This window comes from Quercus lobata, chromosome 4 (genome assembly GCF_001633185.2).
Source record: "Quercus lobata isolate SW786 chromosome 4, ValleyOak3.0 Primary Assembly, whole genome shotgun sequence".
Lineage (NCBI taxonomy): Eukaryota > Viridiplantae > Streptophyta > Magnoliopsida > Fagales > Fagaceae > Quercus > Quercus lobata.
In genome coordinates this window covers 47,429,011-47,446,330 of record NC_044907.1, presented here as the reverse complement: position 1 = coordinate 47,446,330, position 17,320 = coordinate 47,429,011, and the positions used below count along the sequence as shown (strand labels likewise).

Here is a 17,320-nt window from a genome sequence, read left to right as displayed (position 1 = left end):
CTTGCTGCAACAATTACTCTGCAACCATTGTCCAATCAGTTCATTCTTGACATTGGCCTAGTCTTAAATAATAGTTTTCAAACTGAGCATATAAATATATAATAGACATCATAAATAAAATGGCGATCTATATTTTCTAAGTAAATATGAACCTTTACTTTTTGTTTCAAAGGAATTTCATTTGAGTAATTAAAACTTTGAAACTAACATTTTCAGTTATTGGTTCATCAAAATCTAAAAAAAGCATTTTACTCCCACCTATTTGGTTACTAGTGCCAATGCCAAAGTTGACATGTATCTTTCTATTCTCTCTACTCCTTTGTATACTAACAACAAAGTTTATTCTACTTTTTTTTAAGTCTATATCTTCAATATATATATAAACTAAAGGTAGGCCTGAGAGAGAGAGGGGTTATTCTTGGATTTAGAATTTCATGATAGTTAATATATATATATATATATATATATATATAAAACTTAGACCCCATAAAATTAATTTGGCTTTGACATTGCCCCTAGCTCTCTTTGTATACTACTTAATTCATTAGTAGCATTACATTTATTCAACCTTTCACATTTATGTAGACTTGATTCCTAAACACTAACTCATCTTCATAATTACTATGTTAATAAGAATCATATTTAATCTCTTATGGATTTTTTCCCTCAAGTTTCACTAAACTTTATAGGGTTGTTTTAGGCTCATATTGCACTTGCTTTGACATGGTATGGCTCTTGTCTGTACTAAATCCAATGTCTCTAGGTATTTAATTAATATTGAAATTCAGAATCAACAAAAAGTATCAATGATAGTTGACATGTAGTTGTCAGAATGGTTTCGTTTCATTTCATTCTCTGGAAAAAAAAAATACATGATCAAATAAAGTTTGGCAGGAGAAAGTGACAACGGGGGAAACTTTGATGATGGCGTTGAGATTTATATGGACTTATACAAAGCTTTGCAAATTGGTGATTGGAAAGCTGCCAAGGAGTTCCTTGATCGCCATCCGCACGCAATAAGTGCAAAAATCACCGTTAGGGACCAGACCGTACTTCATGTTGCTGCTGAAGCTGGACAAGTGCATATAGTGGAGGAGTTGGTAAAGCAAATGTCTGAAGAAAATTTGGAAATAAAAGATATTTATGGTTACACAGCTCTAGCTCGGGCAGCTTATAATGGAAACTACCGTATAGCAGAATGCATGCTTGGAAAGAATGAGAACTTGATCAGAATTCAAAATGACTTAGGAACTATTCCAGTTGTTCTGGCTCTTTTCAATGGGCATTTAAAATTGATTCGTTATCTCTATTTGCTCACTCCGCTAGAAATTCTAATGCCAGAAAATGGCACCTCGGGGGCTACAGTTGTTTGCGAGGCAATATATAACAAAGCTTTGGGTAAGAAATAACTATCCATTTAGTATTATTTCCTACTTGAAATTTTCGCAATATAATTCTGTATGATTGATTAATTTCTCTGTCCATATGGTACAACACAATATAGATATTGCTTTGGATTTAGTCAAGCGTTGTCCACGTTTGGTTGTTGCTCAAGACAGAAACGGTGACTCCCCTTTTTATGCACTGGCTTGTATGCCTGATTATTTCCTAAGTGGAAATCGGCTCGTATTTTGGAAACGATGGATCTATTCCGGTTAGTGCCATCCCTTTTACTCTTCACTCTTGTTTTTCGTTGACTTGTTTTAGTATTATGCAAATAATGGATGAATTTAATTATATCAATGTGAATTATGTGATGATATTCCTTAAAAAAAATCTATGAAAAAGGGGGCCCTTGAGGGCCAAACCCATATCCTTCGTTTGTAGATCCGATATAGCCCAAAAGAGAAGAGAAGAGATGGCGCAAGGCTCTAAGCATTACAAGATAAATTCTAAAAAATTAATTTGCACCTTCGTTTGTAGCATTGGAAATGAAAAATAAGTATATCAAAATATGAATTTTGACATGCTTATGGAAAAAACATGCAAGAATTAGAAAAATTAAGAGGATTTTTGTAAGAAATTATTTCTATAAGGGACTATTTCTATAGTTAGTAATTGCGTGGATCTATTTTTGAAATAGATAATCCTAATTTAATATTTTAGGAATGACCACTTGAACTAAAAGACTCTTGGCATATGATCAGTCATACTTTAAATTCATAGAATTTTTAGAAAATCATTGCAGTTAAAGGAATATAAGTGAAATGACCTCATTTTCATTATTATAGTGTACGTATACTTATGCAAAGTACTGGTTAACTTATATGAAAGCTATAGAGAATATTTTAATTAATAAAATATTTGAAATTAAAAAATTAAATAGATAATAGAATTATAAGGTTTAAAATAAAATTTTCCAAATTATTTAAATAATATATTGTGTAAGTTTAGTTTTTATCAAAACCAAGAATTATTGTAGAATATAATTTATAATAAATGGTGAAGCTTCTTTAAAATTCTTGATAGATTTTGATAATTAAATTTTAATTGGAGTCGGGATTTTTTTTTTTTTTTTAATTTCTTCAAATTTAAGTGGAATTTAATTTATAAAAATCTATCTTATTTATTTTAATTTTATAGTGCAGTATATTGAGAAAGCACGTCCTACAAAGGATAACACTTAAGTCAAGTCGCATGGCACAAGCACAATGCCCAATTTTTCTTATTAATACAAAAAATTATTAAAAATAATCAAAATAAATTAAAATAAATAATGATTTCTTAGATATATAGAATTTTTTTTATAATAGAATTTTGATAAGAAAAGCATTTCTAAACCTCTTAAAGCTTTTGATAATAGAGTTTCTATAATTTTAATGTGCTTATAGTGTGTCCACAAAGTGAAAGTATATTTTATGACGTGTAACTCTTACATCAAACCAAAGTCATATTGCACAAGAATAATGTATATGACCCAATTTAAATCAATGTTGAAAAAAAAAAAATCTACTCTTATATAACATTCTAATAATTTACTATTTTTAGACATGAAAAAGAAAGTGACAGAAAATGTGAGTCAACATATACAGAATATAACTAAGATTTATTATAAATTAGCTTGTTTATATCTTAACCTTGTAAGTATATTACTTTAAAAAATTTGGATAAATATATTACGTAAAAAGTTGATTCTCAAAATAATAATAATAATAATAATAATCACTTAGAAAGTTATATTAATATGTCGGTTTTTTTTTTTTTTTTTTTTTGAGAAACAAACACACATACATAGGGGAGAGGTAAAGGGGTTTTAAAACAAAAATACACCACAACTTCACTCAAAAGCTATAGTTTAATATGTCGATTTGATTTGCTTATTCCTAGTAACTTATTTTCATAGTATTTATAAAAAAAAAAATAATTTTTGGTAACTTTTATATTAAATGTGTTGTAAAAGGCTAAGGGTTAAGGCTGCTTTTAGCACCACCTTTTCATTGGCCTTTGCTGAAACTTATTTATTGTTTGCGGGCCCATGCAAGTCCCCAAAAACCCCAAGCCTATTTTGGTTCAAGTTTAGGATTCCATGTTATATGTATTTTACTGCAAAGTTTTAGTCAAAAAGTTAACTACGATCAACTATCTATGGGTCTTATTTTATAATTTTTGCTAAAAATACCAAGTCTTCTTTTGCTTATTGTGGGTCTAGTGTTCCAAATTACTCTTTTGCTATAATACTATCAGCAAAAAATCAATTAGCTTTTTTTTATTTTTATTTTTTTTTTTAAAGTTTTTAGCTTTTAGTTATAGTACTTTCATAAAAAATCTTTCAACAACAACTTTTGTTTTTTTAGGCTTTAGCTTTTAGCTACAAACCTTTCAGCAAAAATATTTAAACAAAAAGCTAGATAAGTTGTTATTATAAAACAGACACTAAAAACTTCTTTATTTTAAAAAAAAAAATTTATATTATTTGCAAAAAATTTGAGACAAAAAAAATAGTTTGTCTATATTCGCCCATATACATAAATGGGCAATGTCATTGGACTGTATTAATTTTGACTGATTTTATGAGATGTATGTCTTATCTATAAATTTATTGAATTAGTTTTGTACCAAAAACAATTCCAATAGTACATGTTAAAATGGGTAACATTTGGGCCAAAAGTCTTATAGTTTTGACTTGTACCTTCTTATATTTCCAAAAAAGACAATTAGGATTTAAACTTCCCTCCAAACTATTAAATTATACCAAAACAAATAAAAATTAAACATTAACACCCCACAAATGTTAATGAGACGTTCCTACCAGTACCACAACTATAATGTAAGTCCCTTACTTAAAGATTTTACTATTTTTTACGGTATTACTTTTGTTTCCAAATTTCCAATATTTAAAGTGTGTCAATCAATTGTTTGAAGAAATCATTCCCATTAATCCAATCCGTAGTTTTCTTGATTCTATATGTGTTGCCTTTTGAACGTCGCTAGTAATCTAAGATAAGGGTTAAATTTGTTGTACACAAACTCAAGTCATGATTCTAGTTAATTTTGGGGGTGTATAAAATTGTGTAAAATAGTTTGTTGTAATAAAAATTACTCCTAGATAAAGCCAAATTTCAATAGTTAGTGAAGCTTGAATTATATAATTGTGCATGTGTGTATATTTTTTTTTCCCAGGTATTCATATTCAATCAGGTGGTCCCATCAATGATATTCGTTTGAACATTCAAAAACCTACGAGAAACAGAAGCCGAAGCAATGGCAAAGAAATTATTGGATCAGGTATGTCATTGTACAAAGTTCCTTTTCTCAAGATTTGGGTTGTAAGAGCATTCATAGTAGTGGTGCCACCCAATACATTAAAAATAGCCACAACATCAAAGATATTATACTTAAAAAATTTTAACTCTCAACTACAGTATACTACCATCTTTGGCAGCTGACTGTAGCTGGAAGTTAAACTCAAATAATGTTGTTTATTTGGTTCACATGTGCTACTGCTCTCTCCTCTCTTTTCTCTCTTTTTACTTCTCCTCTGCTTCTAATTTTCTATCACCGAGGGCCTTCATGCCCAACCTCTCCTCTTTTCCCTCTCAATTGAAATCAACTTTCTCACTCTATCTTGTCCCTCTCTCCTCTCTCGGGTTTGCTTGTGGCAATTGGGTTGGGTTCCAATCGGATTTATAGTGGCCCAATCTGTGCTTCGGTGGTTCAATCAGATTTATGGTGGTTTGATATGTGCTTCAGTGGGGCTTTGTGGGTTTGATTGATTTTTGTTTTTGTATTTCTTTTCCCGGATGATGGTGGTGATGTGGTTGTGGGTTTGTGATTTGGTTGTGATTTTAGTGGTTGGGGGTTGTGGTTCTGGGTGGTGGTGACAGTGGCAGTAGTTGTGGATGTGGTGGTGGTTGAATGGGTTTAGTGTCTATTGAGTTGTGTTTTGTTTTTTCTTTTCAGTGGTGGCTGGTGGTTGAGTACGTTTTGTGGCTAGTGGGTTGTGGTTTTTTTTTTTTTTTTTGATTTTCAGTGGTGGATAGTGGTGGGTGTGGTTGTGGGTTTGCTAAGTTGAGAGCATTTGTTCATCCCAACCCTTTTGTATGAGAGAGAGTGCCTTAGTCTAGAGAAACAAATCTCTTTATCCTCTCTTCTCCTTTTCTCTCACAAATGACATATCCTTGAGAGAAATTTGTAACCTTCACCTCCATCACTAAACCTTGAGTATTGTGAGTTTGTTGAAGGGATGGAAACTTAGTGAATCCAAATCAGATCCAAGTCCTTTGTTGTTTTTTGTTGGCAGCTCAACAGTGATGACTCCAATAAGCTAGATGAAGAAAAGACTCTACGAAGTTGGTTGCTAGTAGGAGGTTGGATGGCTCAAGTACATAGGGAGATATAGGCTTGGAGGGTTTATAGTCATCCATGTACTGCATTATTCATACTAGTGGAGTTTTCCGACGGGTGGTTGGTGTAGAAGCCCCAAAATTTCTTTTGGTTGGTTGTACATTGGGTCCTTGGCAACGTGACTCTTGTATGCTTGTGTCTCTAGAGTAAGGGTGTGTGTATGTGAGTCCATTTTTCTTATTTTTATTTTAGGAGTCCCCACCAATCATTTTTTATGTATTAGGTGTGATTGGTCACCTATGTGTCTAATTAGTTTTAGGTTACCTAATTAACTAAACCAAATTTTAAGGGCTCATTAATTAAGGCAAACCAAAAAGTCTCGAATTAAAGATCATGGACTTAGAAGTTTGGTTATGTGTGGTGAAGGTGTTAGGCACCCCACAACACCTATTCAAAAATAGTACCTCATTTTAATTTATTTCAAATATCATCTTTCTGTATAGAAATAAAATACTTGACATTTTGATTTTTGAAAAAAGAGTTTTAAAAACAATATATACATGTGAGTAATTATTTACTTATAATTAGCATGTGAATATTAACTCTAATGAATATTTACAAACAAGGTTTTTAAACCCGGACCGGACCAGGCGGTCCGATCGGGTTAACCGGGAACCGGATGGAAATCCAGTTTTTTAAGCCTCTAGAATCGGGCATCATAGGTAATTCCGTGAACCCCTTGAACCGGGGTTGGACCGCCTGGTTCAAGGCAGAACCATTGGCATGAACAGTGCGGTCCAACCCCAGTTCAAGCATGCCTCTTAAATAAGAAAAAAAATCAAAAAATGCACTTACCAGGTTTAGAACGTAGGCACGGTCAGATATGCAACTGGGGCCTAACCACTCAACCAAGCTTGCAAGTTGTTGCTCAACAATAACAAAAAAATTACTTGAAGTAAACTTAATGCAATTTTTTTTTTTTTAATAAAAAAACAACTTAACACAATTCTATTCTACTTAATTAAATTATCCATCTCTTACAAGGAATATAAAAAATTATAATTAAAATCCTTCAAAGATATTCAACTTTACTTCAAAAATTAATCATAAATTTTAATGTTTTCATGGTTATTATTTTATTTTATTAACTTTCTTATTTAATTATTAAATATATGCTTGAAAATCATTAAATTTCCCTCACATAAATAGATATATTAGTTAATTATGACATCATCACGGTTCGACCCTGGTTGGGCCTCAAAAACCTTGAACCTCTCCCTTTTACGGTTCAGTGAACGGTTCGGGTTTTAGAACCTTGTTTACAAACAAGCATGTGAGGTATATACATAGATAGCATGTATGAGGATATACAAGAACAACCATACGAGTAGACTATTTAATACATGGGTAGCATGTGAGTACTAGCTATTAAAAATAAACAAACTACAACACACACACGCACACGCACACACACAAAATGGAGTTGGAAGAGTAGCACCTTGCTGTCATCAACCATTTTCTTATTTTCGTCATGCAAAAAAAGATAACAAATAAAATTCATTATTTCCAAAGAAAGTGATAGGGTCAATGTAAGCTTAAAGGGTGGTCAAGGACTCAAGGGAACAAGCCATGAACACAAATCTTTAACTACAACAATTCTAAGAAAAGCTTGAGATTAGAATGTATGAAAAAAAGTTTACCACGTTAACTTTTTATTGTTTTGAAAAAGCACATTTCATTTGGAAAAATTTTTATAGAGGAGTTTTGAGAAAAAACTTTTTTTTTTTTAGAAGGAATTCCAAAACAGTAAAGACTATTTATTATTATTTTTTTAAGAAAAATTCTCTTTTATTTTCATATTTAAAAAAAGAAAAGAAAAAGGAAAGCAAGTTCTTGAAAAATTCTTTTTTTGAAAACATTTTCCAACGTGGTAAAAACATATTTTTTGGAAACCCATTTTTTGATTTATTATATATTTTTTTTAATTAGAGGGAGGGGAAAACATTTTTGAGGGGAAATCTAACGTGGTTAAAACATGTACTAGTGTGGTAAAAAAAAAATTTCCCTTTTTCTTGGCAAAAAATTTGGATTCCCTTTAGGAGGGAAAAGGAAAAAAAATATATATATATATATTTTGAGACAACTATTTGAAAATACCTTGACAAGGCAAAAATGTATTGACCCCTTTCAAATTAATTAATTACCTAAGTTAATTAATTAGGTTCAATTACATGCAATGGCATGGTAGCACAAATAAATCACCAACTAAATTAAATGTAGCGGAAATTAAATTTGACATGGTGATTTGTTTACGAATGGAGAAAACCACCAAGTGATTTTAAGGTCACCACTCTCAAGAATCCACTAATAAATAATCAAGTGATTACAAGTAAAAAGAATCTTACCAACTACCCTTGGCCTATCCCAAATTACCAACCTACAGTTGAATCTTCACTCCAATACCCAATTGGACTTGATCTTATAGTGGCACTCTTTTCGTTTAATGCACAAATCCCAGTATGTGACTAACCAATGATGCACGGATCCCAATACGTGACTAACTCCAACAACTTGAAGAAGGTTGTTGGCTGCAAAGTTCTTCACTTCATGCACAATGAAGATCAGGAAGCTCCTTGGTTACAAAACCTTTTGGCATAAAAACACAGTAAATTCTTTCAGAGAGAATAAGGCACTAGGTCACTCAATGCATATATGACGGCCTTTAAAATAATCCTTATATATGGTTGTGAGAAGAGAAACCCTACACAAATATACAACAATCTACATGCAATCAGATCTGAAAAGCCTGATTTCGTAAGTCTTGACAGAAACAGCTTGTGTGTAGTTTCTATCGAGCTTCAACATTAAATCTTGATAGAAAGGATTCTGTCGAGACTTCTGTCGAGCTTTAGTGAACAGCTCTTTCTTCACTTGTTTCTTGGTCAGATCTTCATTGCTTTAACAATTGACTTGAACTCCTGTTTCTTGAAGTACTAAATTCATCCTAGATCTACCCAATTACAAGTAAAGTGCATTTTGTTAAAGGATTAGCCAATTACATAAAATATGTCCTCAACACAAGAACATTTTTTTAGAGAAACATTTTTTTTAGAACACCTTTAAATTTTTAAGAAAAGAATGAAGGGATATTTTTTTTTGGAAACTTTTTGAAAGGAAGAGATTTTTTTTAGCAAAGCATCTTTTGGAAAAACTCTCCTTTTTTTAAGAAAACTTCATCATTCTTTTTGAAAAGGGTGAAAAGGATTTTGAGAAGCACTTCCTTAGAATAGTTGTGTAAAGAAGTTGTTTTACCCAACCATATTTATTTTATGGCCACATTATTTATGAGAAAAATAAAAGGACAACAATAATAAAGTGCAGAAAATAAATTGCAAGGAAAGTAAAGTGCAGAAATTTAAATGGCATAAAAGTAAAGAGGTGAAATATTGTAAAGGTTGATTGAAAAGTTTCTTTTTTTGTCTCTCTTAAATAGATTTTAATCCCTTTCAAGCTCCATGAGTCCTTCATCATAAAGAAATTGGAGTTCTAAGCCATCAACCATTATTATGAGACATACCCATATTGTGCTCAAATAGAAGTTTAAAAACCATTTAAAAGAGAGGGAGTAGAAAATCATCCTTTTCTTTTTTCTTTTTTTCTTTTTTTTAATATAATTTAGGTGTATATACAAACATATATATATATATGTGCAAAAAAGTAAAGGGGGATGGGGATTTTGCAAGAAAATTAAAGGGATGACAAAAATTAAAAGGGGAGGGGATTGCTTGGAAAATAAAATGGATGACATAAATATAAAGCCAGGAAAATAAAACCCTAGATGCTTAGGTGGGATGGAATTTCTTCCCCCTAAGGGTACTTCCCTTACAAACCCTAGGAGATGGTCCAATACCCATCAAGGAAACAAGCACAATATCATAAACAAGCAATAGTAATATGGACATAAGGATAAAGAGAGATATTTGCACAATAACAAAATAAAGAGACAATATAAAGAAAGCACTTCATATATAAATAAATATGATGTTTACAAGATAGTAAAAGAAAATGGGATAGGTGTAGTTATTAAGAAACTACCCTATCCCTACAAGCTTACCCACAAAATTACAAGTAAAAAAAGGGAAGAGGCTTTTTTTTTTGTGGTGGGTTTCCTAGAGAGGGGGAAAATAAATTTTTTAGGATTTCTAGGGCATTTTTCTCAGAATTTTTCCACTATTTCTCTAATTTTTTTTCCTAATTTTCTCTCTTTTCTCCCTATGTTTTTCTCAAAAATGAGGGGGTATTATAGGGGATGAGGGAAATGGGTGGCTAGCTAGGTGTAACATGTTACAATGGGTGGCTAGCTAGGTGTAACATGTTACACCTAGCTAGCCCCCTAATTTTGCCACCTCACCAGCCTATTTTGCCTGTTTCTGATTTTTGGTCCGATCTTCACACAGCTGTTTGAAGGCATTTCTGAGCTCTATTTTTCTTAAAATTTATATGCCTGGAAATTTCTGGATGTCTAGTTTCCAACGTTCCTAACTTCACCTGATTTGGAGCTACAGTCGTGGAGATATCATGCTTGGAAGGCAAGTGATGCAGTGCTAAAATATTCTGTGATGTTTTTTCTTAAAAAATTTGTATCTTTCAATCTGGGGCAGATATCTTCAAGCCCTTTTTATTAAAAATAGATAAAACCTTTTTCTTCAAGATGGTCTAGCCGACTCACTCCAGTTCTTGCCCAATCGGTACAGTTGATTGCGCAAAGTTAGGCCAAAAACTGTCTCTTTTCCTAAAAAAAAAAAAAAAAAAAAAAAAGTGAAGATTTTGTTAGGTTTTTTGGTATTTTGGTGATATCTTATCTATTTTAACTCTGATTTTGGCCTGTAAACTGTCATTTCAAAAGGAAAAATGTGCCCTACAAGACAGTCCAAAATTCACGCGATCCAGTAGTCGAATCAAAGAGTCAACTTTTGACCATACCCAATTAGGGTTTTGGTCTTAATTGCTGTAAAATGGAATTTCAAATATTGTGACCTTTTGATTTTTCATCCAATCGTGTTGTATTTATTTTTACCCTTTTTGGCTTTGAAACTTGTAATGTTGCACATTTTCCAATTTTTTTGAATTTTTTTGTCTTTATTTTGATGCGTGAATTGGTGCCAGACAAAATACGGTATCGATAGTCGACAAAGAGGTTTTTTCACACAGGTGATCGGGTTTTCCTCTTTGAAAACACAGTTTGGTGTTTTCATGTGGTTTACATATTGCTCATTACATGCTTTAGATTGTTCTTAATCTTGCTTGCAATATGAATCTTGACTAAGTTGTTAGTTTAGTACTAAAAGTGGTTAAGCCGTGAAACTTTGATTAAAGGGTTTAAATATTGAACTAATGTTAATATAGTATATTTCATTAGGGATTTTCTTTTCCTTCATCTCCCCATCGTCATTTACAATTTTCTTTGGAGTGAATGGAATTAAAAATTGTTTTAAGAGAAAGCCAAGAGGTGGTTGATTGAGCAAGAGTTTAAAAATTAGACTTTTATTTAGAAAAGAAAAAGAAAATAGTAGACATTGGAGACTAGGAGAAGAGAAACGATACTAGGCTTGAGAATAACGAGCAAAGAGAGTGGAATTTGGCTTGGAATGATAGCTACCACCACCACGTCCACAATTGAGCCTTTTTCTTAAGGAATTATCAAATGATCAAAACTAAGGACAATGTTGATGACGATTAGTTGAATTCGCCATCTCTTTCTCTCTCAAAGTTTCTTTCAATCGGTGGTTTTAATGGGAAAATGTTCCAATGTGGCAAAGTCCAACTCCCGCTTTCTCTCTTACGTGGGTTTATTCTTGATTTTTACACACTTCTGAATTTTTGATCTTCATTTATACACCTTTTTATTTATTTTTATGTTTATAACAGTAAACTAACGAGGTGGGTTATGGAGGAATAATGAAAGTAATCTTAGATAGATAAAGTGACGAAGTCCAAACCACAAATAGACACTATTAAAATGGGTCTAACTACAAGTTGGTTCTTTTTTATTTCTTTTTGCTTTTCCCAAAGGTGAAGGAAGATAATGAACAGTAAGCAGAGAGAGAAACAATTAAAAAAAAGGCAAAAATACCATTTTAGTCCGTACATTTTGACTCTATTCCCATTTTGATCCCTACTTTTTAATTTTATTGCAATTAGTCTCTAAAATCAAAAAGTGATTTGTTTTGGTCCCTACTATCATCTCACTAACGGAAATCATCTATGTGATAGACGGAGGGCACTGTTGGCACAGTAAATGCTAATGTGCCATTAAAATATTATTTAAAAAAATTTATTTGGTATTTTAAAAATGCCACGTCTACAATTTAATTAAAAAAGCCAAAAGTAAAAAACTTCTAATTTCTTAATTTTAATTTAAATTGATTTTTTTTTTTTTCAGTTTTAAAGATTAGGAAAAAATTGTTTGCAGTAACTTTCTCAATTTTTCTTAAACTTTCTTGGTAACCAAACAAAATATTAGAACTCAAGCTCATATTAACTTCCAGTCAAAAATCTGACCCAACTCATATTTTCCAAGCTCTCTCTCTTCGAAATTCTCCAAGCTCACTTTCTCTCTCTAAATCTTGGCTAAAAACCTAGCTCTCTCTCTCTCTCTCTCTCTCTCTCTCTCTCTCTCTCTCTCTCTCTCTCTCTAAACCTATGGCTGAAAACCAAACTCTCTCTATCTAAATCCATGGCTGAAACCAATAGTGGCTTTCTCTCTAAACCCATGGACTAAATCGATAGAGGCTTTCATACTTGGGGCTAGAGGTGGTGTGGGTTGTCGTGTTTAAGGTTGTGTGGTTGTGTGGCTATTTGTGGTTTCTAATCTAGGGTTTTGTTCTTTGATTTGAGATTTGAGTTTTGTGTTTGGTTTCTCAAAAAACATAGGAAAATATGGGTTGAGTATTATATTTAGTTGTGTATGGGGGCTGAAAATCTGGGTTTGAGTTTTGTGTTTTTGTGTTTGGTTTCAAAGCATAAGAAAATCTTGTTGAATGTCTTTTTGTTTTATAAATTTTCGTGGGCATGTCTTTGTATTTTGTAAATCTGAGTAATTTTATGGGTTCGATTGCTAAGAAAATGCAAGACAAGAAAAGAAAATCTGGATTTTTTAACTTTATGGGCAAGGTTAGTTGGGGAAGAAAATGAAGAACATGATTTACCAAGAAGAACACATGTTCTGAGTTCATCATGTTCTTTAGAATTTTTTTTTTTAATTTAATTCTTTTCTTTTATTTTTTTAAAAAATAAGAAGGTTAGAAATTTTTATTATTATTTTGATCTAATGTGGCTTTTTTTATAATTAAATTGCTGACAAGGCATTTTTAAAATTCTAAATAAATCTTTTTAAATATTATTTTATTGGTCACGTTAGCATTTACTGTGCCAATAGTGCACTTCATTTGCTATGTAGATAATTTCCATTGGTGAGATGATGGTAGGGACCAAAACTAGATCGGTTTTTTTTATTATTATTTTTATTTTAGGGACTAAATACTGTAAAATTAAAAAATAAGGACCAAAATGTGAATAGAGTCAAAATGTAAGGATTAAAAAGGTATTTTTTGCCTTTTTAGAAAATGATATTTGAAATAGAGTATATGATAGAAATTAGATAATGTGGGTGTTTTGAAAAATGGTTAGCATAGTTTTTATTCTAAAATAAAAGTTTTGCATAAAATATTGTAAATGCTAACAAAATGTTTATTTAGGTGATGTGCTGGGAAGTCAATGTAAGATTTTTTGGGGTTCCCTAAATTGGTCTCTTATCCTAGTTTAGGGAGACCAATGTGAATGCTAACATTGACAATCAAATTTTGTGAAATCCTTTTTTTCTCCGTGATTCCCTTTCGTCATAGAAAACTACAATGAAAGAATTTCATAACAATGTGAGATTACAGGATGGAAAATAATGAAATTTAAATTTTAGTACTTAATTTGAAATTAGGATTAAAATTTAGGGTTTTACATATATAATGCTTACCTCATTTGTTCCTTTTAGAGTACGTAATAATTTTCAAATACACAATTAAGCAAGGTTTTTTAAATTGCAGGGATATATTCATTGAGCCAGCTAGTTTCAAAACTCCGAACTCTCTTGGGTATTGTACTTTACAACTCAATTTATTATATTTCCTTAAGTTCAATAAATTAAATTATATAATTAAATTCAAACATATAATGATATTGAATTATATTATTTTGAAAATAATAACATTATTTATGTTTTATTAGTTAATATAAATGGAAACCTATAAACCTAAAAAACTAGTATCTAAGTTTTTCACATTAGGTGTCTGACAATTCATATAATCACATCAACTAAGAATTGTTTCGCATTTGTAGGTTTTTCTTTTGAAAACCCTACGACGGTGAAACAACTTGTTTGTCTCTTAGATAGACCATCTTTTCCCCAGTTTTTGGTGGAATCTTTATTGTTTTTTTTTTTCTTAGCTTTTTGTCTACGCATACTATGGACGACCTTCAAGGGAGATGGGCTAAGTTGTCACTCAATACAAAGGAAACCCAGATGGTAAACCTTTCTACTAATGTTGTGGAAAATAGTAGGGTTTAGATTGCTAAGTTCTTTAGCAAACGGAGGATAAATCTGGAAGCTATTATGAGAACACTAAAGATCATGTGGGGGTCTGGGGGAAGTTTTGATACACGCGACCTTGGGAACAATATAGTTATGCTTTTATTTGATGATGAAGATGACCCAAAACGTATATTGATGCAGGGACCATGGTCTTTCGATAAATACAATGGCTTGTGTTCATCTTGGTGAAGCTGCAACAATGGAGGATACTAGGTTTGATACAACATCCTTCTGGGTGCAGATTTGTGGGCTACAAATTAGATGTATGAAAAGGGAGAAAGCTGAGGCCATTGGAAGCACTTTGGGCAAGGTTGAATACGTTGAGGAATCTGCCAAAGGTGATTGTCGTGGACGTTGTATACGAGTCCGGATCAATATCAATATTACGCAGCCACTGTGTAAAGGTCGGCTAGTGAATATGGGAGGTCCTAAACCACAATGGATCTTGTTTAAATATGAATGCATGCTGATTTTCTGCTAATGGTGTGGGGTTATGAACCATGATGAGAAGGAATGAAGCTATGGGTGAGTAGTCTAGGTACTTTACAAAAGGAAGAACAACAATATGGGGCTTGGATGTGTGCCACCATAGAGAGGTTTCAAGTACACCATGTTGTGAAGAATAAGGAAGATTACAATTAAGAAACATCTGAATCTCACTGTACATGCAAGTTAGATCGTCAAACTTGTAAAGAAAGTGAGTTATAGATCTAACAGTATATTTAAGTGTAAAATATCATGAACAATAAAAATGGGAATTTTAACACTTTAACATCTAAAGAATGTAAAGGCAGAACAAGGAAAATAAAGAAGGCATGTGACATACGTGGAAAACCCTTAGGTAGGGGTGAAAAACCACGGCGAGTGAAGGACAGAATATCCTTCACTCTTTAAAGCTTTTTATAATGTGAAAGTTTAAGGTTTTACACATGGTGATGTTCTTTTCAAAAAGCCTCTCTTTTCCTCACTTTCCTACCTAGATTTCTACCTCTCTTTATATCTTTCTGTCTCTTGCCCTAATTGCTCAGCAACATGTTCCTCATATAATACGAGGAATGTTGTTAGGCACATAAAAATAGGTGTCAAGCTCTCATTCCTCCATTCAAACCCTAATATAGCTACTGTACTATACTATAGCTGGAGGATAGAGAAAATTCACCAATGTCAGGGTAGTGGGATGAAGGGTGGCTCTGCTACACCGTGAGAGACAAGTAATAGACAAGGAAAGGGACATCAGGGAGGTCAGGAGTGATACACACGTCCTCAGTAGTGGTCCAACATAGCTTCAGCCAATAAGGAGTGTTCTACAACCTCTACCTATAGGAAGTCGCTATCTCCCTTTTATGCTGGTGCTGGGTGTCCATGCTAGGCACGTACTTCACTCTCTCTACGGGTAATCATGCCATTGGCATAAGCCATGGATACCCTCTTTTTGCCAACGTCCCATTTTCTTTCTTCACAGCTTGTCCACGTGTAGGGTCTGGATTCAGCCAGGTCAACACTTATGTTTGCCTTGGCTAGTGTACTGTACACTCACCAACACACGTTTTCATTGACAATTCCACTCTTATGATAGGTCAAAAACGAATTGACCCCTTGTGATTAATTAATTGATTAATTAGCCAAGATTATTAATTAATCAAATTAACATGCAAAACGCGTGGTAGCACAAACAAATCACCAATTAAACTAAGTGCAGCGGAAATTATATTGACATAATGATTTGTTTACGAATGGGGAAAACCAATATGGCAAAAACCACACCGGGTGATTTTAAGGTCACCACTCCCAAGAATCCATTATTATCAAAACAAGCGGTTACAAGTAAAGGAATCCTAGTACCTTATACCAACCTACAGTTGAACACTTACCCCAATACCCAATTGGACTTGTTCTGTAGTGACAATCTCTCCTTTTGATGCATGACTCCTAGTACGTGACTAACCAATTACGCGGATCCCAGTACGTGACTTCAATCACCAACTAGAGAAGTTTGTTGGCTGCAAAATTCTTCAGTTCATCCAAACGATAAAGATCGAGAAGATGCTTGGTCACAAAACCCTACGGTGTACAAACATAGTAACTTCTACACAAGAAAGATGAACTAGGGAAAATTTTGTCTCCGATCACAATTTGCTTGAACAAACTTTGCTCAACACTTGTGCAACTTGTTCCACCTTTGACGGCCCTTAAAATAATCCTTTTATATGTTTAGGGTTGTGAGAAAAGAAAGCCTAAACACATAATCACGGATTGGAGTCAAAATAGAACTGAAATTTTGTTTTTCATAAACTTCGATAGATACCCTATCTGTCAAGTTGCTGTCGAGCCATGGGGCTGGAACAGGTCTTCAAGCTCAATAGATGGCTAGCTGTCGAGCTAGCTATCAAACTTTAATGAACTTGCACTTTTCAACTTGAATCTTAGACAGACTTGCATGGCTTTAACACTTGATCTTGAAACAAGGTTTCTTGAAGTATTAAACACATCCTAGATCTACCTAATTACAAGTAAAGTGCGTTTTGTCAAAGGATTAGCCAATTACATAAAATAGTGACATATATTCCTAACAAGTGAAACACATATGTCCTAATATCTTGGATGGAAGTAATAGAGCCAAAACACAAGCTAGTGTCCCTAGTGTAACACAGATAGTAAACTTTATGAAGAAATAGAGCCACCACATGTCCCAACAAATAGAGAAATTCTAAAAAGTCCAACTCTTTTTCGAGCCCACCATGAGGAAATTGATATGGATGTAGCTAACTCCCTCCAATTGGCCATGAAACCTCTAGGGATAATGTGAGAGGAAAGGAGAGGGACCCTACTACAAATGAAACTGGTAAAGTTTTGGAAAACAAATGAGGAAATACTGGTATGTTGGCAAGCACA

The 17,320-nt window shown here is 32.8% G+C and overlaps 1 protein-coding gene across 1 annotated transcript in view; it reads left to right on the top strand.

The window, feature by feature from the left end:
• Positions 1-17,320, top strand: part of LOC115985351 — a 44,505-nt gene that overhangs the window by 8,656 nt on the left and 18,529 nt on the right. Inside the window, exons 3-6 of the mRNA XM_031108298.1 lie at positions 895-1,398; positions 1,505-1,654; positions 4,621-4,725; positions 13,884-13,931. Of these exons, the coding sequence (XP_030964158.1) occupies positions 895-1,398; positions 1,505-1,654; positions 4,621-4,725; positions 13,884-13,931 (807 nt within the window). The remainder of the gene's footprint in view (positions 1-894; positions 1,399-1,504; positions 1,655-4,620; positions 4,726-13,883; positions 13,932-17,320) is intronic.